The sequence below is a fragment of the Chiloscyllium punctatum genome, chromosome 24 (assembly GCF_047496795.1).
Source record: "Chiloscyllium punctatum isolate Juve2018m chromosome 24, sChiPun1.3, whole genome shotgun sequence".
Classification (NCBI taxonomy): Eukaryota; Metazoa; Chordata; class Chondrichthyes; order Orectolobiformes; family Hemiscylliidae; genus Chiloscyllium; species Chiloscyllium punctatum.
This window is the reverse complement of record NC_092762.1, coordinates 86,060,904-86,082,490: the sequence shown is the minus strand read 5'-3', so window position 1 is coordinate 86,082,490 and position 21,587 is coordinate 86,060,904. Positions and strand designations below refer to the sequence as shown.

The window sequence follows — 21,587 nt, the reverse complement described above, 5'->3', positions numbered from 1 at the left end:
ATCACCTCCATCACCCCCATCACCCCCATCACCCCCATCACCCCCATCACCTCCATCACCCCCATCACCCCCATCACCTCCATCACCCCCATCACCCCCATCACCCCCATCACCTCCATCACCCCCATCACCCCCATCACCCCCATCACCCCCATCACCCCCATAACCCCCATCCCCTCCATCACCCCCATCACCCCCATCACCCCCATCACCCCCATCACCCCCATCACCCCCATCACCCCCATCCCCTCACTGTAAACCCCAAGATACTTTGCACGGCATCTGTCCACTTCCTCTTCACCATTGGCTTACCAGGGGAATAAAATAGCTCTGTCTGTTCTGAACAGTCGCAGCTGGTAACATGATGGCAAATCTTTTACTCCGCCTTCTCCGATTGGACTTTTACATCCTCAGGACATGGGATGGTGGTGAGGCCAGTATTTACTGTACATTCCTAATTGTCCAATCCTGTTGCTGTGGCTCTGACGTCATGTATAGGCGAGCCCATGTAAAGTTAACAGACTTCCTTCCCAAACGTGAACCAGATGGGATTTTAGGACCATTGACAATGTTTACACAGTCACCAGAGTTTTAAAATTCCAGGGATTCTTTGAATTCAAATTCCACCATGGTGAGATTCGAATCTAAGTCCTCAGAACATTAGACTGGTTTTCTGGAAAGCCAGGAGATAGAGAGGACTGCAGATGCTGGAAAGTCAGAGTTGATAAAGCGTGGGGCTGGAAAAAGCACAGCAAGTCCGGCAGCATCAGAGGAGCAGGAGGGTCCACAGTTTGGGAAGGACCCTTCATCAGGAGTCCTGATGAAAGATTCCGACCTGAAACGTTGACTCTCCTGCTCCTCTGATGCTGCCGGACTTGCTGTCCTTTTTCCAGCTCCACACTTTCTGGAAAACTAGCGCAGTGACATTATCAGTCCACCACCACCTTCCCTTCAAAGTCAATCCAATCTGTTTCCATCTGCTTGCTATCCAGGAAAACAACTGAAGGAAATGGATCATATTTTGCACAGTATGGTGGGAAATTAAAAGCAGGAGCAGTCCATTTGACCCCTTTAATTAACTCTGCCATTCAATAATATAGCACTATGAGAAATAAGAGTGGAAGTAAGGCTATTCGGCCCATTGAGTCCACTCCGCCATTCAATCATGGCTGATGGGCATTTCAAAGCTGAAAATGTGTTGCTGGAAAAGCGCAGCAGGTCAGGCAGCATCCAAGGAGCAGGGCTCATGCCTGAATTGTCGATTCTCCTGCTCCTCGGATGCTGCCTGACCTCACACACCCTCACTCTCACCCTCACTCTCACTCTCACACTCACTCTCACCCTTACTCACACTCACTCTCACCCTCTCTCACACTCACCCTCACCCTCTCTCACACTCTCACTCTCACACTCACTCTCACACTCACACTCACACTCACTCTCACACTCACTCTCACCCTCACCCTCACACTCACTCTCACCCTCACCTTCACCCTCACCCTCACTCTCACCCTCACTCTCACCCTCACCCTCACTCACACTCTCATGCTCAGTCTCACCCTCACACTCTTACTTTCAATCTCACTCTCACTCTCTCTCTCACTCCCACACTCTCACTCTCACTCTCAATCTCACCCTCACCCTCACTCTCACTCTTACTCTCTCACTCTCACTCTCTCACTCTCACAATCACTCTCACTCTCACACTCACTCTCTCCCTCACACTCAGTCTCACACTCACCCTCACTCACATTCTCACTCTCACACTCACTCACACTCTCACTCTCACTCTCACTCTCACCCTCACCCTCACTCACGCACTCTCACTCTCATACTCACTCTGCCTCTCACTCTGCCTCTCACTCTCACTCTCTCTTTTACTCTCACTCTCTCTCTCACACACACTCTCATTCTCACACTCACACTCACACTCACTCTCACACACTCACTCACACTCTCATTCCCACTCTCACAGTCACTCTCACACTCACACTCACTCTCACACACTCACTCTCACACTCACATTCACACTCACTCTCACACATTCACTCACACTCTCATTCCCACTCTCACACTCACACTCACACTCACACTCACTCTCACACTCACACTCACACTCACACTCACACTCACTCTCACACATTCACTCTCACTCTTACTCTCACTTGGGAGGTCGAGACCATTTTTTAACTTCGAAGTTAGTCTCAGTGGGAAAGGTTCAGGAAAAACTGGTCTAGAAGGAAGAGGCGGTCAAGGCTGTGGTTGACTCTTTAACTGTCCTCTGGGCAATAACCTCTGGCCAAACCACATCCTATGCATGAATTACCAAAAAAAAAGAGGAGTGGTAATGTATAGAGAGAGAATTCTAAAACTTAAAGTCAGGTGCTGAGGAGGTGACCGTCATTGGTGGAGTGAGGTCAAAATTGGGAATGTATTGAAAAGCCAGAATTAGGGAATTAGTGGGAGGTTGTAAGACTGGAGATGCTTCCAGTGATAGGCAATGGTTTGTCACAATTCATTTACACAGAGGGTCCTCAGCCCTGAAGCTTTCAGCTTGTTGAGCAAGTTGCTCGGGCACTCCTTTTCTGGTTTTCAAACCTGAGCACCTTTCTTTTCTCATGTCAAGGGGAAGTTCCTGCTAACCAGGCAGGTTGCTTAGTGCAGAAGCTTGTAGTCCCTCAATACCTCCCTGTGACCGTTGACCTACAGTAATCCTTCTCTGGCAACACTTCAACTTGAAAATTCTCTTCCTTGTATCCAATTCCCCCACGGCCTCTCATAACCCTTCCCAGTAAATTGTGGTTTAAGTCATAAGAAACTTTGGTTGATGAATTTCTGCAAAAAAAAAATCAGAAGTATTTATGGGCTCACTGTACAAAAACAATTCTGTCATGAGAATGAATATGACTGTAAATGAGCCTTCCGTGAGTACTGGGTGGCTGTTTGAAGGAGGGGATTCAGGCTGAGTGGGAATAACTAGTCATCTGAAGAAGCTCAGAGTTGGTGAGTGTGTTCCATCTCTCAGAGGCTGGAACAGACAAAACGTGAGGATTTGGGAATGGTCAACCTGCGAAATGAAATGTGTGATTTCCCCCTGACGGTGGTCAACAACAGAGAGAACAGGAACTGAAAATATTCTACATTTCATTGAACTTTTCAACTTCAAGGGCTCGAAAAACTCAGTGGCTTTTATTTTTGTCTGGCTGTTTGTTGTCAGAAGGGAAAGGCTGTGTTCTGTCGGTAATTATAGTTTTATTTGGAGGGGCGATGTGTCATCATAAGTAAGTGCTTTGCACTTTGGAACTTCCTCAGATCCAGGGGAATGGGGTTTAGAAAGAGTTTGGAGAGTTTGGCTGGCTTCCAAAGATCTTGCTTTTGTCCTGGGCACTGACTTTCTCTCCTGATTTTGAAGAAGGTGAACTGGAGAGCCGAGGGTGCAACGTGCCCCTCTCCCCTCTCTCAGACAGGAAGTTACTTTTTCGGTCTTTCTCTGATATCTCTGGCTCCAGGTTTTATTTTTGCTTTCAGATATCTTTATGGTTTTATCTTCCTTGTTCTATATATAATCCCACTGCAGTTCAAAGTGAACAGGAGTCAGCAGGGCCGACTCTGTGTGCCAAGTACAACTCTTCTTTTATTAATTGTTTGAAAGAAAGGGATTTGTTGTGAGGACGAATTTGGATTTGTTTCCTTTTCTGAGACATTCTTTGCAGATGCTCGAAGTGTTTCTCTGGAACGACTGAATGTGCTGACTCCTGATTGTGTGAAGAGCCTGTTTTATAAAAGTCAGCGAGACCTGGGTCTGAGCAATGGGCAGGGGGTAGAGATTTCACATTGACTCTCCCCCTGCAGCCTCTCACTCACTCACACACAGACTATCACTCACTCCTCACTCACTCACTTGCTGGCTCACTCAGACGCACACATACACTCTCACTCTCACACCCTCTCATTCTCACCCAAAGGACTGTTTTCCACCTGGATACCACATGGCTTCACTGAAGCAGGAATCTTGCCCTGTGTGTGAAGATGGCACAGCTGAGGGGCAATCCCAGACTGGGAACAGCTTGCTCCCGGCACCCAGAGCCTCTGGCAAATCCCCTGCTGTCTCCCCTAAAGCATCTCCTCGGAATTCGCCGCGAAATTCCCCGCTGCTCTTCCGCAAACTCATGATGAACAGGAGCATCCGGCTGCAGCGCCGTTTCACTGTGGCACAGACCTGGTAAGAGCAGTATGGTGAGGGTGAGGGGGCTGAGTGGTGAGGGGGCTGAATGGTGAGGGGCAGGTTTGGGAAGGAGCTGGCTTTGGTGAGAGGGTAGATTCGGTCAGGGTGAGGTGCAGGTGGAAGGGAGGGGAGAGAGTGTTATTTTCCTGTAGGATCACACCAAACCAAGATAGAGGACTGAGGGTGGATTCACTGCCAGAGCAAAATGCTCCTTAAATTCAGAACACAACTGTATTACTGAGTTTTAAATACATTGTTGCTGGCTTCCACACTATATTGTATCCCACTGTTACTGGCTGCAACATTGTAAAGTTTCAAACTGTTACCTGTCATAACACTATATATCGTATAGGGTACATTGTTATGTTATAAAGTTTCACGCTGTTACTTTGTATCATGCAATGTATTGTTTAACTTAGTGCTGGTGGCATAAATGCGTAAATGATAGCATCTTATTGTGTTTCTGGGTAAAACACTATATAATCATTAAATTAATTGTATTGATACAAACATTCTATATCTTATAGACCATCAAATTGTGTAACTGGGTATAAACACTATGTTTGAGACTAACCTTTGTGTGTTCCTAGCTCTGAATAATATACAATGTAATGTGATGTATCACACCCGACATGCTTAGATTGGTTAAACAAGATGGAACAGAAACAGGAAGCCTGACTGAAATTGTTTCTGCCCTACCCAATGATGAGCTGTCTTCTGATTGAATCACTACATTGTGCCGTGTATACTGTACAGTCACAGTGCTGTTAGGGAAGGGGTTCCCACATTCTGAATGACACTGAAAGAATGGTGATTCGGTTCTACAGAAAATGCTGCTGAAACTCAATGGGTCTGGCAGCAGAAAGAAAAATAGAGTTAATGTTTCGAGTCAACATTTTGAGTCTGGTATGACTCTTCTACAGAATGCTGTAAAAACATCATACTGGACTTAAAATGTGAATTGTTTCTCTTGCTATAAATACTGCCTGACCTGCTGGGTATCTACAGCACTTTGTGTTTATTTCTGATTTCCAGCATCCACAATATTTTGGTTTTATTGGTTTTAAATCAAGATGATGTATGGCTTGGTGATATTGGTGTTACATCTGTGTTGCTTCTGCATTCCTGTATGTATTACCCCAATTCTGGTATCCATCACCTTTTCCAAGAACATTGTTCACAAAGAATATGACTAAGAGAATTATTTTGTTGTCAGTAAATACTTTGAACAGTCAGTCTCCCTGCTGCTGTAGAGAATTATTTCTTTCCTGAGTTTGACCCCTGGGATTTCAAATCCCTTTCTGTTTAAACTCAAACTTCCCCAGGCCCATGGCTTGTTTGTTATGAACATGCAGTTTGACCATAACAAGCATATGGAACCAATTTCTTTGAAATCTACTCAGAATCTACCACCCAGAAGGACAAAGGTAGCAAGTGTAAGTGGTCGGTTTTATGATTATCTGAAACTGGTTTTTAATGTCAGGATTGTTCACCAAGTGTGGTCCAATAGTGGAATCCTCTCGAAATGTAGACCTTGTGTTTGGGCATTTGCCAGTGTGGGCTTGTTGTGTAGGGTCTGTTACAAATGTCCAGAGGAAGTAAATCAAAGTCAATGAAGTACTGATGATGAGTCACTGTTGCAGAGTTTGAAAAGCAGCAGCCAAATTATGCATAGTAAGATCCCACATTTGGACAAAGGAACAGTGGAAAGTAGAATCACAAATCAATTATTGATCCTTGAGCCTGTTCTGCCAGTCACTAAGATCAAGGCTTTACTGTGAATTGTTGCAAAAACCCACCTGGTTCACTAATATCTTTTAGAAAGGGAAATCTGCCATCTTTAACCAGTCTGGGCTACATATGACTTCAGATCCACAGCAATGTGATTGATGCCAAGGGCAGTGGGAAGAGGCAATAAATGCTGGCTTTGCCGATGATGCTCACATCCAATGATTTGATTTGATTTGATTTATTGTTGTCACATGTACCTAAGTACAGTGAAAAGCTGTGTTTTGTAAACAGTACAGGCAGATCATAACATAAAAGGACATAAAGACCACAGGGTACTTAGACTGAGTGAGGTATACAGGGTCATGGCTACACAGGAGGTGCACAAAAGCAAGAACAACATTATGTGAAGTTAGAGAGATCAATGCCAGCATGCCACACTGGGTGCAAGAAAGCAACTCAACACCACCCTGCCAAGGTCAGTTAAGATTAAAAATCACACATCACCAGGTTATAGTCCAACAGGTTTAATTGGAAGCACTAGCAAGGTTCGTGAAGGTTTGTAGCTCAGGTTGAGGTTTAGGGTGTAGATTTGCTCACTGAGCTGTAGGTTTGATATCCAGACATTTCATTACCTGGCTAGGTAACATCATCAGTGGTGACCTCCAACTGAAGCGAAGCGGTTGTCTCCTGCTTTCTATTTATATGTTTGTCCTGGATGGGGTTCCTGGGGTTTGTGGTGATGTCATTTCCTGTTCATTTTCTGAGGGGTTGATAGATGGCATCTAGATCTATGTGTTTGTTTATGGCATTGTGGTTGGAGTGCCAGGCCTCTAGGAATCCTCTGGTATGTCTTTGCTTAGCCTGTCCCAGGATAGATGTGTTGTCCCTGTCGAAATGGTGTTTTTTTTCATCCGTGTGTAGGGCTACAAGGGAGAGAGGGTCGTGTCTTTTTGTGGCTAGCTGGTGTTTGTGAATCCTGGTGGCTAACTTTCTTCCTGTTTGTCCTACGTAGTGTTTGTGGCAGTCCTTGCATGGAATTTTGTAGTTGACGTTGGTTTTGTCCATGGGTTGTACTGGGTCTTTTAAGTTTGTTAGTTTTTGTTTGAGAGTGTTGGTGGGTTTGTGTGCTACAAGAATCCGAGGGGTCTTAGTAGTCTGGCTGTCATTTCTGACATTATCAACAACACCCTCACAAGCATAAAGTTCACCAAGGAGGAAGAAACCGACAACAAACTCGCATTCCTGGACGTCACAGTCGAAAGAAAGGACAACGGAGAACTACAAACCTGTGTATACAGAAAACCGACAACCACTGACCAAATACTTAACTACACCAGCAACCATCCCAACACACACAAACGAAGCTGCATCAGAACACTATTCCAACGAGCCACCACACACTGCAGCACAGATGAACTTCAGAAAACAGAGGAGAACCACCTATACAATGTATTCAAGAAGAACGGATACTCAAAAAATACAGTCCGCAGATTCCTCAAGAACAAACCACGACAAGCAGACCAAACACAGCCAGAAACCCTTACCATACATCAAAGAAGTTTCAGAAATGACAGCCAGACTACTAAGACCCCTCTGAATCCTAGTAGCACACAAACCCACCAACACTCTCAAACAAAAACTAACAAACTTAAAAGACCCAGTACAACCCATGGACAAAACCAACGTCATCTACAAAATTCCATGCAAGGACTGCCACAAACACTATGTAGGACAAACAGGAAGAAAGTTAGCCACCAGGATACACGAACACCAGCTAGCCACAAAAAGACACGACCCTCTCTCCCTCGTAGCCCTACACACGGATGAAAAAAAACACCAATTCGACTGGGACAACACATCTATCCTGGGACAGGCTAAGCAAAGACATGCCAGAGAATTCCTAGAGGCCTGGCACTCCAACCACAACGCCATAAACAAACGCATCGATCTAGATGCCATCTGTCAATCCCTCAGAAAACGAACAGGAAATGACATCACAGGAACCCCATCCAGGACAAACATATAAATAGAAAGCAGGAGACAACAGCCTCGCTTCACTTGGAGGTCGCCACTGATGATGTTACCTAACCAGGTAATGAAATGTCTGGATATCAAACTCTCGCCAGCAAACCTACACCCCTCGGAAACACTAGCTTTCAGAGCACTGCTCCTTCATCAGATTGCACCAAATTCAGATCAGTTAAGGATGGCCAACGAATACTGATTAGCCAGTGACATCCGCATTCCTCAAATGACTGCAGAAACGAAAGTGGTTTCTTTTCGTCCATCAGAGTAAGCTGTCCTCTCACAGGAAGCTGAGGTGTGTTTGTGTGTGTGTGTCCGTATCCATGTGTTTGTGTATGAGAGAGAGAGACACTGTGCATGTGTGTATCTGTGTGTGTGTGTGTGTGAGAGAGAGAGAGAGAGAGAGAAAGAGGCTGCATGTGTGTGTGTGAGAGAGAGAGAGAGAGAGAGAGACTGTTTGTGTGAGAGAGATAGAGAGACTGTGTGTGTACGTATATGTGAGAGAGACTGTGTGCGTGTGTGTGTGACAATAGACAATAGGTGCAGGAGTAGGCCATTCTGCCCTGCGAGCCTGTACCGCCATTCAATATGATCATGGCTGATCATCCTTAATCAGTATCCTGTTCCTGTCTTAAGTCCATAACCCTTGACTCCACTATCTTTAAGAGCTCTATCCAATTCTTTCTTAAATGAATCCAGAGACTGGGCCTCCACTGCCCTCTGGGGCAGAACATTCCACACAGCCACCACTCTTGGGTGAAGTAGTTTCTCCTCATCTCTGTCCTAAATGGTCTACCCCATATTTTTAAGCTGTGTCCTCTGGTTCAGCACTCACCCATCAACGGAAACATGTTTCCTGCCTCCTGTGCATTTGTGTGAGAGAGAGAAATTGTCTGTGTGTATGCGTATGTGAGAAAGACTCTGTGTGTCTGTGAGTATGTGTATGTGAGAGAGACTGTGTGTGTTTTGTGTGTATGTGTGTGTGTGAGAGAGAGAGAGAGAGAGAGAGATTGCGTGTGTGTAAGAGAGAGCGAGAGAGAGAGAGACTGTGTGTGTATGTGTGAGAGAGAGACTGTGTATGTGTGTGTACGTTTGTGTGCATGTGAGAGAGATAGAGACACTGTGTTTGTGTGAGATAGAGACATTGAGCATGTCCGTGTGTGTGAGAGAGACACTGTGTGTTTGTGTGTGTGTGTGTGTGAGAGAGAGAGAGACTGTGTGTGTGTGTGTGTGTGTGTGTGGTAAAAACAAGGACTGCAGATGCTGGAAACCAGAGTCTAGATTAGAGTGTATGTGTATGTGAGAGAGACTCTATGTGTGTGTGTGTGTGAGAGAGAAAGAGAGAGCGAGAGAGCGACTGTGTGTATGTGTGTGTGAGAGAGAGACTGTGTATGTGTGTGTGTGTGTGTGTGTGTATGTGTGCATGTATGTCTGAGAGAGGGCAAAAGCCCTTCATCAGGAATAGATGAAAGGCTCTTGCCCGAAACATCGATTTTCCTGCTCCTCGGATGCTGCCTGACCTGCTGTGCTTTTCCAGCATAACTCCAATCTGTCTGTCTGTGCGGGAGTGAGAGAAAGAGAGAGAGAGAGAGACTGTGTGTTTGAGAGAAAGAGATCATGTGTGATTGTGTGTATGTGAGAGAAAGAGAGAGACTTTGTGTGTGTGTGAGACAGATATATATATATATAGAGAGAGAGAGAGAGACTGTATGTGTTTGTGGGAGAGAAACTGTGTGTGTGAGAGAGAGACTGTATGTATGAGAGATTGTGTGTGTGTGTGAGAATGAGAGAGACTGTGTGCATGTGTGAGAGACTGTGTGAAAGAAAGAGAGATAGAGTGTGAGTGTGTGAGAGAATGAGCATGACTCTGTGTGTTTGAAAGACTGTGTGAGAGAGAGAGACTCTGTATTTGAGAGACTGTGTGTGAGAGAAAGACTCTGTGTGTGAGAGAGAAAGAGACTGTGTGTATGTGTGCGTGTGTGTGATAGAGACTTTGTATGAGAGATTGTGTATGTGTGTTTGTGTGTGTGTGTGAGAGAGAGAGAGAGAGAGAGACTGTGTGTGTGTGAGAGAGACTGTGTGTGTATAAGAGAGACTGTGTGAGAGAGACTATGTGTGTATTTGTGTGTGTGAGTTAGTGTGAGTGTTTGTATGAGAGAGTGACTGTGTGTATGCGTGTATGTGTGTGAGTCAGTGTATGTGTGTGAGAAACTAACTGTGTGTGTGTCTGCATGTGAGAGAGTGTGGATTAGAGGTGCTGGAAAAGCACAGCAGTTCAGGCAGCATCTGAGGAGCAGTAAAATCGACGTTTCGGGCAAAAGCCCTTCATCAGGAATACAGGCAGAGTGTCTGAAGGGTGAAGAGATAAATAAGAGGAGGGTGGGGGTGGGGAGAAAGTAGCATAGAGTACAATAGGTGAGTGGGGGTGGGGATGAAGGTGATAGGTCAGGGGGAGGACGGTGGAGTGGATGGGTGGAAAAGAAGATAGGCAGGTCGGACAAATCATGGGGACAGTGCTGAGCTGGAAGTTTAGAACTGGGGTGAGGTGGAGGAAGGGGAAATGAGGAAACTGTTGAAGTCCACATTGATGCCCTGGGGGTTGAAGTGTTCCGAGGCGGAAGATGAGGCGTTCTTCCTCCAGGCGTCTGGTGGTGAGGGAGCGGCGGTGAAGGAGGCACAGGACCTCCATGTTCTCGGCAGAGTGGGAGGGGGAGTTGGAATGTTGGGACACGGGGCGGTGGGGTTGATTGGTGTGGGTGTCCCAGCACCTCTAATCCAGAATCTGGTTTCCAGCATCTGCAGTCATTGTTTTGACCCTATGAGAGAGTGTGTATGCTTCTTTGTGTGTGATGGTGTTTGATCCAAGATGGCCTCAGGGCTGGTGTGAATTCCTGAGTTAAAACTCCACTCAGGGCAAGAGAAACCCAGGATCTGGGAAAGTCATTGCCCCAGGAGGCCATCCAGGATAGGACACAAAACAATCAGAGGGAGAACGTGGCTATATTTTGAGTCTCATTGACAACAGAATTATGAAGAAAGTAAAGAACATAGTTTTGGAACCTTTTCTTCTATCAGCTCAGTGCAGCCCCACCACCTAGATCAATGTCTCTGTTTAATTCTGACTGTCACAATTGGGCCTCGTGTTTATGTTGAGCTGAAACACAGCTGCAAAAGTCTGAGAATTATCTTCTTTTTAGACAGTTTAGACTGTGATCACAGAGCTTCGTCCAAGTGAAGTTATTTGTCTTTCTGTGGTTCTTTGGTTTCCCCACGAAAGAATTATTTACATTTTAAGACCAAACTGAAAGAAAGATTTTTATTTAAATAGTATCTTTCACAAACTCAGGTGACAAAAATACTTGGAGTCAAATCGCTGTCCACCATGTTTTCTACATCACAGCAACTTTCAGTCAGCAAGATCCCACAATGACTCATCAGGTTACCTGTTCAAAGATGTTGTGTGAGGAGTAAATATTAGCCAGGATACCAAGGAGAATTTCGCTGGACTTGTCTGAAACACAGTAATGGGATCTTTTGTATCTACATGAGAGGGACTGATGCAGGCTTAACTTAACTCCTCATTGTGAAACGAGCACATTTCTGACAGTGCAGCACTCCCTCAGTGCTGCATAGGGAGTGTACAGGCTAACCCCATGCTGTCCCTGTCTTGGGAGTGTTTGATGGGGACAGTGTAGAAGGAGCTTTACATTGTAGCTAATGCCATTCTGTTCCTGTCCTAAAAGTGTTTGATGAGGACAGGGCAGAGGGAGCTTTGTTCTGTTTTTAAACGTGTGCTGTACCTGTCTTGGGAGTGTTTGATGGGGACAGTAGAGAAAGAGCATTAGTTTCAGTCTAAATGAGTAGAGGGAGCTGTATCTAACCCCATACTATCCCTGCCCCTGGGAGTGTTTGATGGGGGACGCTGGAGAGGGAAGCTTTACTCTGGATCTAACCCCATGCAGTCCCTGTCCTGGGAGTGTTTGATGGAGCGTGTATAAAGGGAACTTTACTCTGTATCTACTCCCATGCTCTACCCAGAATCCCTACAGTGTGGAAGCAGGTCATTTGGCCCATCAAGTCCACACCAAACCTCTGAAGAGACATCTCACCTAGACCCACATCCCAACTTATCCCTGTAACCCTGCATTTCCTATTGGCCAATCCATCTAACCTGCACATCTTTGGACTATGAGAGGAAACCAGAGCACTCAGGGGAAACCCACACAGACACAGGGTGAATGCGCAAATTCCACACAGACAGTCGCCTGAGAGTGGTATCGAACCCGGGTCCCTGGCGCTGTGAGGCAGCAGTGCTAACCACTGAGCCATCATTTTGCCCAACACCTGTCCTGCTTTCTGTTTAAAAGTGTAGAGAAAACTTTTCACTCAGTTCAAAAAATGTGTACAGCGAGCATTACTCTGTGTCTAAATGTTGATGAGCTGGGAAAATGCAAGCTCTCTAGTTCTGATATCATTCATAAAGCAGCGAGGGATTAGCTGCCTGATGTATGAACCAGTGGCTGGGTGAAGGGCAGTGCAGATTGAATAGAACATAAAGTAAAATAATTTTCAGACCGGAGTTGGCTTACGTCACATGTTGGAAACTTGGCACGAGCACAATATCAAGTGGAATCTTCTGGGTGAAAGCAGAGCCAGGATAAAATATGTTTTGCTATGAAATAAATATTGTATCAACTAGTTTGAGAGTAAATCCTAACCCTGTCTGGAAATGAGCCCAGCTGAGATGAAAGGTTGCCTCAAAAGTTCCTTCCCAGACCAATCTCTCTGCTGCTTCATCTAATTAGCCGAGGTAGCATGGCAACAGGATATTTGATTGCGGAGGGATCACAGCCAAAATATTACAACTCCCTCCGTACCCTGCTCTCTCAATCTCTACAATATCCTCAGTCCCTCCATCTCCTGGATCTCTGTTCTCTGATATTGAGTATCTCTCCTGTTGAGTATCCCTGACATTAACTGCTCCACCTTTGGGGGTTTTGCTTGCTGGGGTCCCACTCTCTGTAACTCACTCACTAAAACCTCTTTGAGATACTCCTTAAAATCTACCTCTTTGACCAGGCTTCACTCAACTGCCTGTTTTGGGCCAGTCTAGACTCCCTCAGAATATTTTAAGAAGGTACTTTAAAGTGAGGGGAGATAGCTATAAGACAGATGTCAGAGGTTTTTACTAAGAGAGGAGTAAGTGTATGGAATGCTTTGCCTACATCGGTAGTAGATTCACCAAGTTTAAGTGCATTTAAGTCGTCATTGGACAGGCAAATAGACGTACATGGAATAGTGTAGGTGGGATGGGCTTCAGGTTAGTATGACAGGGTGGCGCAACATCGAGGGCCAAAGGGCCTGAACTGCGCTGTAATGTTCTATGTTCTACGTTCTAAGGTAGATAGACCCTAATTTTCTCTTTTTTTTAAAAAGGTGAATATAAAGTGTATGTTCCAGATGCAAGGCAACTGGTCAAACTATTTAATGTTAAGCAAAACACAATTTAGTTAAACACTGTAGTTAAAATACAACCAAAGAGAGAGGAATTTTGAATAACTTAACCCTATTGGAAACTTAACAGAATAATAGGTAAGGTAACTCTTACTAATTAACTGTCCAATATAATAACATCCCATAAACACACCCCTTGGCAATAAAAAAAGAAAAATCCGGACACAGATTCTCACATGCAGTTCTCCAATCCAGGAGGAAAAACCATCAAGAGAAAATTCAGAGAGAGTAGCAGCCAGGAGACCTTTGCTGAAACCTCCAACTCTGTTGAGACCCCAATAGCTTCTGAGGTAGGGGGTGAGGGGGTGGGGTGGGGAGAGCTGGATCAGATAGGAAGGATGGGGTGGGGTGGGGTGGAGCAGGCTGTGGTGGGTGATATAGGTCATTGGGGCGGGGGCTGTGATTGGTGGTGATAGGATCTCACCTGGTGCAGTGAGTTATGTCATGCTGCTAATCACTGACCAGAAAGTAAATAACAGAACAATGCTACGGCAAGTATCCAGCGTCAGGCCCCAGTCTCTGATGCTGAGCTCAGTGCCTTCAACAGTTATGTCATTGTCCCAGAAAGCTCAAAGCTCTCTCTCAGAAATCTGTGCAATCGCTGTGTCTGGGGCAGGACCTCAAGGTCCAACAGCATTTATTGCCAGCATTGGAAAGTGTCAGTACTCCTGATTAGATTTGATGAACAGTGGGAGGGATGGGGGTGTGAATGTGGTTTGGGTAGCTGCTGGATAGTCCGTGCTGGCCTCACAGCCCACAGCCTCCCCAAGTATTGTGTGTGTGTGTGTGTGTGTGTGTGTGTGTGTGTGCGCGTGTGTCTGTGTGTGTGCATGTCTGTGTGTGTATGTGTGTCTGTGTGTGCCTGTGTGTCTGTGTGTGTGCGCGTGTGTCTGTGTGTATGTGCCTGTGTGTGGGTATGTGTCTGTGTGGGTCTGTGTATGTGCCTGTGTGTGGGTGTGTGTCTGTGTGTGTGTGTGTGTGTGTGTGTGTGTGTGTGTATGTGTGTATAAGGTCTGCCATCACCAATCCAGGCATTGGGGGGAGCTCCTATATTCACTATGGAAACAGGTAAGGCCATTTCTAATTGTGCCAACAGCTGGTAACAGAATCTGCCCCCCACCCCCGCCCACTGCCCAACCCACTGCCCCCCCACCCCCGCCCACTGCCCAACCCACTGCCCCCCCACCCCCGCCCACTGCCCAACCCACTGCCCCCCCACCCCCGCCCACTGCCCAACCCACTGCCCCCCCACCCCCGCCCACTGCCCAACCCACTGCCCCCCCACCCCCGCCCACTGCCCAACCCACTGCCCCCCCACCCCCGCCCACTGCCCAACCCACTGCCCCCCCACCCCCGCCCACTGCCCAACCCACTGCCCCCCCACCCCCGCCCACTGCCCAACCCACTGCCCCCCCACCCCCGCCCACTGCCCAACCCACTGCCCCCCCACCCCCGCCCACTGCCCAACCCACTGTCCCCCCACCCCCGCCCACTGCCCAACCCACTGTCCCGAACATCCCCAGGAGTCTGTCTGCTAAAGTTGACTAGTGTTCTACAAAACTTATAGCACAGAAATAGGCCATTTGGCCCAAATGATCATGCTAACCCTTTTTTCTCCATACAAAGTTTCCCCTCTTCATCCCATTAATATATCCTGCCATTTCTTTCTGTCTCATGTGTCCATCCAGCTTCGTCTTCACTGATGCTATTCCCATCAGTGTCTCCCAGTGGGAGTTCCACATTCTCCGCAATCTCTGGGGGGAGATGTTTCTCCTGAAATCCCTGTTGGGTTTCTGAGTGACTGCCTTACAGCACCAAGTCCTAGCCTGCCCCGCAAACACAAACATTTTCTCTCTGTCTAACAAACTCCTTGTAATTATAAAGACCTCTGTCAGGTGATGCTTCAAGGAGAAATGTCTGGTGGAATCTGTGCCAGGCCATGAATACTGTATTACTCCATTCTCTGTGCGGGTGAAGTCAAATGGAGCAGTCAACTGTTCCCTGGTCTGAGACAGTGTTTTTCGGGTGTGAAGGGGGGTGGTGGTGCAGAAGGGGAGTGGTCGATGCAATGATGGGGCAGTGGGTACGAGGGGGCAGTGGTTGCAATGGGGGGTCAGTGGGTGGGAAGGGATGTGGTGGGTGTGAAGGGATATCGTGGTTGCAGTGGGGGGGATGATGGGTGTGAAGTGGTGTGTGTGTGTGTGTGTGTGTGTGTGTGTGTGAAGGGGTACGGTTGGTGGGAAGGGGTATGTGGGTGTGAAGGGTGTGTGGTTGTGAAGGGGTATGTAGGTGTGAAGGGGTATGATGGTTGCAATTGGGGGGCGGTGGGTGTGAAGGGGTGTGTGGGTGTGAAGGTGTGTGTGAAGGTGTGTGTGGGTGTGAGGGGGTATGGTGGTTGCAATAGGGGGCATGGGTGTGAAGGGGTATGGTGGATGTGAAGGGGATGGTGGTTGTGAAGGGGTATGATGGTTGTGAAGGGGTATGGTGGTTGTGAAGGGGTATGATGGTTGTGAAGGGGTATGGTGGATGTGAAGGGGTATGATGGTTGTGAAGGGGTATGGTGGATGTGAAGGGGTATGGTGGTTGCAATGGGGGGCATGGGTGTGAAGGGGTATGGTGGGTGTGAAGGGGTGTGGTGGTTGCAATGGGGGGGCGTGGGTGTGAAGGGGTACGGTGGATGAAATGGGAAGGGGCAGTAGGTGTGAAGGGGGATGGTTTTTGCAATGGAGGGGGTGGTGGGTGTGAAGGGGTGTGTGGGTGTGAAGGGGTATGGTGGGTGTGAAGGGGTGTGTGGGTGTGAAGGGGTATGGTGGGTGTGAAGGGGTATGGTGGGTGTGAAGGGGTGTGTGGGTGTGAAGGGGTATGGTGGGTGTGAAGGGGTGTGTGGGTGTGAAGGGGTATGGTGGGTGTGAAGGGATGTGTGGGTGTGAAGGGGTATGGTGGGTGTGAAGGGGTATGGTGGGTGTGAAGGGGTGTGTGGGTGTGAAGGAGTATGGTGGATGAAATGGGGAGGGGCAGTGGGTGTGAAAGGGGATGGTGGGCGCAATTGGTGGGTTGGTGCAATGGGGGGGGTTTGTGGCGAAGGGGTTTGGTGGCAAAGGTGAGGGAGGGTGCTTGTTGAGGGTGTCGGTGGGTGCAGGGGGTATAAACCAAATCTGGTTGCTGGGTTTCACGTGGTCATTGACTCAAGATTGATTTTATAGCCATGGTTCAGTGATTTAATCTGGATTAAATGAAAATAAAGCAAATATGTCAGAGATCATTGTTAATTCAATCCTGGGAAGTGGGTGAAGCTGATATTGCACATTCTTTGTTAAGGGACCTGCATTTATATAGTACCTTCCATGACAACAGGATATCCAAAGCACCTTACAGCCAAAGCTGTTTCTTTTAAAGTGCAGTCACTGCTGCAATTCTGGAAGGACGTGAAGATCCCACAAGCAGCATGATACAAAGACTAAATCATGTAAATACATAAGAAATAAGAGTAAGCCATTCGGACTCTCAAACTTGCTCATCTATTCTACAAGATTATGGCTGATCTTCCTCAGCCTTCAACTCCTCTATCTCCCTCCTTTTTAAACATTGTCAGTGATTGAAGTGTGGAGCTGGAAGGAACAGGCGTAGCTTGGGCAGTTAGCTCAGTTAGGTGCACAGCTGGTTAATGCCAACAGCACAGAGGCAATTCCCACACTGGCTGAGTTTCCCACAAAGGTTCCACTTTCTCAAACACACCCCTCACTTGAAATGTGGTGACCCTCAGGTTAAACACCATCAGTCATCTCTCTCTCTCTCTCTCTCTCTCACACACACATGAGAGAGCAGCTCTATGGTCCTCTGGGACTATAGTTACTTTACTGTAACTACTGTTAGGAGCTTATAAACTGCTCCCATCAATGATGCCTTATTGTTCCCATTTTTTATCTCTACCCAAACTGATTCTACATCTTGCTATTTCAAGCTAAGGTAATCTTTCACTCCCATACTAATGTCATCCTTATTGAACAGAAATAAGTTACCACCTTTTCCTAGCTTCCCATCTTTTTAAATGTCAAATACCCTTTAATATTCATGTTCTAGCTTTAGCCACCTTGCAACCATTCCTCTACAATGGCTATAAGCCCTGACATATTTATTTCTATCGCTGTTAACAATTCATTCATTTTGTAATGAATGCTGCATGTAGTCAGATGCAGAGCCTTTCATTCCGTGATTGTCCCATATTTGCAACTTATGACCTTTCTGTTGAAGTACTCCGTGTTTAGTGTTCTCTGTCTCTTCCTGCCATATCCTGACCATCACTACCCAAACTACTACCCTGCTCAATTATCTTGTTTGTTCCCATTAGGTTATTATGGATCAGGCCAGACTTCCTCAAAACGTTTTAAGAGGTTAGCCCAGACCCTAACTTTGTTAGTTGTTTTAGGCAGATGTAAAATAGATTTTCCAGGAACAATGCAGCTGGTCAGATGACTTGGCTTCAAGTAAAACAGAATTTATTTTCACACCACTGAATGAAACACAAGCAGAAGAAAACAGAGTTTAGAAGAACAACAAATGAAAACCCAACCGACATGATACCACCACATCTTAGCAAATTGAGTGTTCCAATTTCCTGCCACATACCCCTTGACAAAAATAGTCAATTCAAATAAAGGCTCTTATTGGAGAGATGTTAGAGAGAGAGAGAACCAGACAAATCAGAACCTCTGCCTTTTACAATCCCTCTTGAAAGAAGCTAAGGACAACATAACCTTGTTGGAGGAGCAGCATGGTCACAAGGTGAAGGTAGAAGGGTTTATTTGACCCAGGATACTGGGGAGAATTCCCTACTCCTGCTAGAAACAGTGTCTCGGCATCATCTTTTCGGCACCTGAACAGTCCTATTGGGTTAAGATTCAGCCAAAATCAAACAACATATCTGACAGTGCAGCAGTACCTCTGTACTACAGTGGGAGTATCAACCCAGGAATTTGAAATCTCTGGATGGGACCTGAACCCATAACCCTCTTTCTCAGGCACAAGAACTGCTCACTGAGAGGGGACAGGCAGCTTGTTACTTTAGGGGGGTGGGTTGTCTTGAACTGTGCAGTCCCTTAAAATTCCTTGCCCCCTCTCATCCTATTAAGGTGCTCCTTAAAGTTCTGAGTCTTTGCCCAAGATTTTAGTCACCTGTCTTATTACACCTTCTTTTAGCTTTTTGTTAAACTTTGCTTGATAATCACTTGTATGAAACACCTTTGTCCTTTTGACAATGCTAGGTTTATTATATGACTGCATGTTGTGTAACCAATAAGAGTCTGACACAACACCTTTAACTTTAAATTGTTTTATTGACTTTTAATAAGTTAACATTTCAGATATATAACCCCAAATGCAATCATTACAAATTTTAAAGTTTAGATTAAAGGTAAAGCAATAATTAATTATTTCCAGAAAATTATAGACGATTTGAATTTCCAAATAGAAAGATATTTTAATTACAAGCAATAGAATCATAGAGATGTATAGCATGGAAACAGACCTTTCGGTCCAACCCGTCCATGCCAAACAGATGTCCCAACCCAATCTCATCCCACCTGCCAGCACCCAGCCCATATCCCTCCAAACCCTTCCTATTCATATACCCATCCAAGTGCCTCTTAAATGTTGTAATTGTACCAGCATCCACCACTTCCTCTGGCAGCTCATTCCATACACATACCACTCTCTGTGTGAAAAAAGTCAAACTTTCGTCAAATAGACTTTTAATAATTATGAATTAACAATGGAACACCCAAGTTAGTTTGATAGAAACTCTTAAAAAGACTTTTCAATTAAAATATGTTGATTTAGCAATTGCAGGATTTCAGAAACCCCAGACAAGTGGCAAACAAATGATATGTAACAGTGACGGATGCAACCTTTCCTAAAATAGGGAGAAGGGATTGGAGACTGAGATTAAAACTAAGAATGCCTTTCCTTTTTCCCCCCTGCAGAGAAGGTAAAGGTACACATGAAGATCTGATCATTATTTCTTGTCTTTATCTTCATCTTCATCCTTAGAAATTAACAGAGGAGATAGCATTTCACTGGCTACAAAATGTCATCCATCGCTGTTTCAATCGTCTCTTGAATCACATCCTGTGGAGTTCGGGATTTCCCTGCTCCTTTGTAATAACTGCACTTGTTTTAGGCTAATCCCTCAGCAAAAACAAAAAGAGGGATTAATACCTGGTCTTATGGCTATTATGTGAAATTTTTGAGTGTTGATTGAGGGATAAATATTGACAGGACACTGAGGAGAGTTACCTTGCTTGTCTTCAAAGTAGAACCATGGAATATTGTACATCCACTGAAGAGCACTTTATTAATTCATCTGAAAGATGGAGAGCAACAACATGCAATGAGTAACTTGCTGCTGAATTTGGTTTAGATTTTTTGAGGTACCATTCTGTCATGTATTCTTTCTTGATCTTGTCATTCAATGCCTTTGGCAGTTTCTCCTGTTGTTCTGAAATTGGCTCAGCTCTATCAGGGTTATAGAGCCAGCTCCATCTGTTAGTTAACTCAATCCAGAATTTATTTTCTTTGTGAGGTAGGGACTCCTCTTACCATCCTGCTTCGTCTCAGCATTCCCTTTAAAGTGGGACATCTGAGGAAAGCAAGAGATTGGAAGGAACAGGGATGCTGTGTGCAGCAACAGAGACAAATTAAATCAGAATCTTTTAGGACTGAGTGCTAGTGACCTTTCACTTCTCACACTGACTCTGGAGAAAGTCTTCCTTCTCTCCTCCTTTTATACTCTTTCCAATCGAACACTGACAGATTTTGCTTCTGTAACATAGAATATAGTATTGTACAGTACAGCCTCTTTGGCCCTCGATGTTTTGCCAAACTTTTATCCTACTCTAAGATCAATACCCAACATTTTACTATCATCCATGTACCTATCTGAGTCACTTAAATGTCCCTAATGTATCTGACTATATTATCACTGCTGCAGTGCATTCCATGCACCCATCACTCTCTGTGTAAAGAACCGACCTCTGAAATCTCCCTTAAACCTTCCTCCAATCACCTTAAAATTCTGCCCCATTGTGATAGTCCTATTCACCTTATGAAATAAATCTCTGGCTATCTATTTATGCCTCTCATCATCTTGTACACCTCTATCAAGTCACCTCTCATCCTTCTTCACTCCAATGAGAAAAGCCCTAGCTCCCTCAACCTTTCTTCATAAGACATGCCCTCCAGTCCAGGGAGCATCCTGGTAAATCTCCTCTGCACCCTCTCTAAAGCTTCCACACCCTTCCTGTAATAAGGCGACCAGAACTGAACACAATATTCCAAGTGTGGTCTAACCAGGGCTTTATAGAGCTGCAGCAAAACCTCATAGCTCTTCTGGTCCAGTTGTGTTTAAAAATCTCAGACCAATTATAAAATTCTCATTTGATAATATGCTAGTGAGATTGCAAGGGAAGTGCTGTGTGGCTGAATTTCAGGCTCAGCGAGATAATTTCTTCCGTACAGAAAGTGCTAGGGTGTGGTACACGTCACTTTGGAATGAAATAGTGAATAAACCCAATCTCAACCTCAGCTGTAGGCAATGGGCAGCTTTGGAAAAGGAGTTAAAAGAGGAAAAGGGGGATGATGTTTCCTTGGCATCGAATGGAAAGGCAGGGTTACTTATGAAACAACCCTTTCAAGAACAAACCTGCCAAACATTCTCCCAAATATCAAACAAAGACGTCTTCACTGGATAGCACATGACCAGTGTGGAGTAAAGGATTAATGTACCTTTACTCTAAGAACAGCGGCTGAGTGTCTGTGCAAAACGAGTTACATCGTAGTTAATTCCTACTTGGGATGTAGGCTTTGCTGGCAAGGTCAGTGTTTATTGTCCATCTGCAATTGCCCAAAGGGCAGTTAAGAGTCAGTCATGTAGACCAGACCAGGTAAACATTGCAGTTTTTCGTCCTGAGATCATAGAATCTCAAAAGGCCATTGAGCCCATCAGGTCAATGTAAATTTTATTTTTATCGTAATTTTTATTAATGACTTGGAAGAGGGATTCGAAGGTTGGGTCAGTAAATTTGCAGACGATTCAAAG

General features: G+C 45.6%; 1 protein-coding gene across 7 annotated transcripts in view; it reads left to right on the top strand.

The window, feature by feature from the left end:
- The window catches only part of LOC140494794 (3',5'-cyclic-AMP phosphodiesterase 4C-like), a 332,319-nt gene that overhangs the window by 147,173 nt on the left and 163,559 nt on the right, over positions 1–21,587 (top strand). Inside the window, exon 1 of one of the 7 annotated variants that reach the window (XM_072594397.1) lies at positions 3,505–4,222. The exons of 5 other annotated variants lie outside the window; for them this stretch is intronic. In XM_072594397.1, the coding sequence (XP_072450498.1) occupies positions 3,990–4,222 (233 nt within the window). In that variant the 5' untranslated portion in view covers positions 3,505–3,989. Of the gene's footprint in view, positions 1–3,504; positions 4,223–21,587 lie in introns of those variants that run through there. One more of the 7 variants, XM_072594399.1, reaches the window with a different exon arrangement.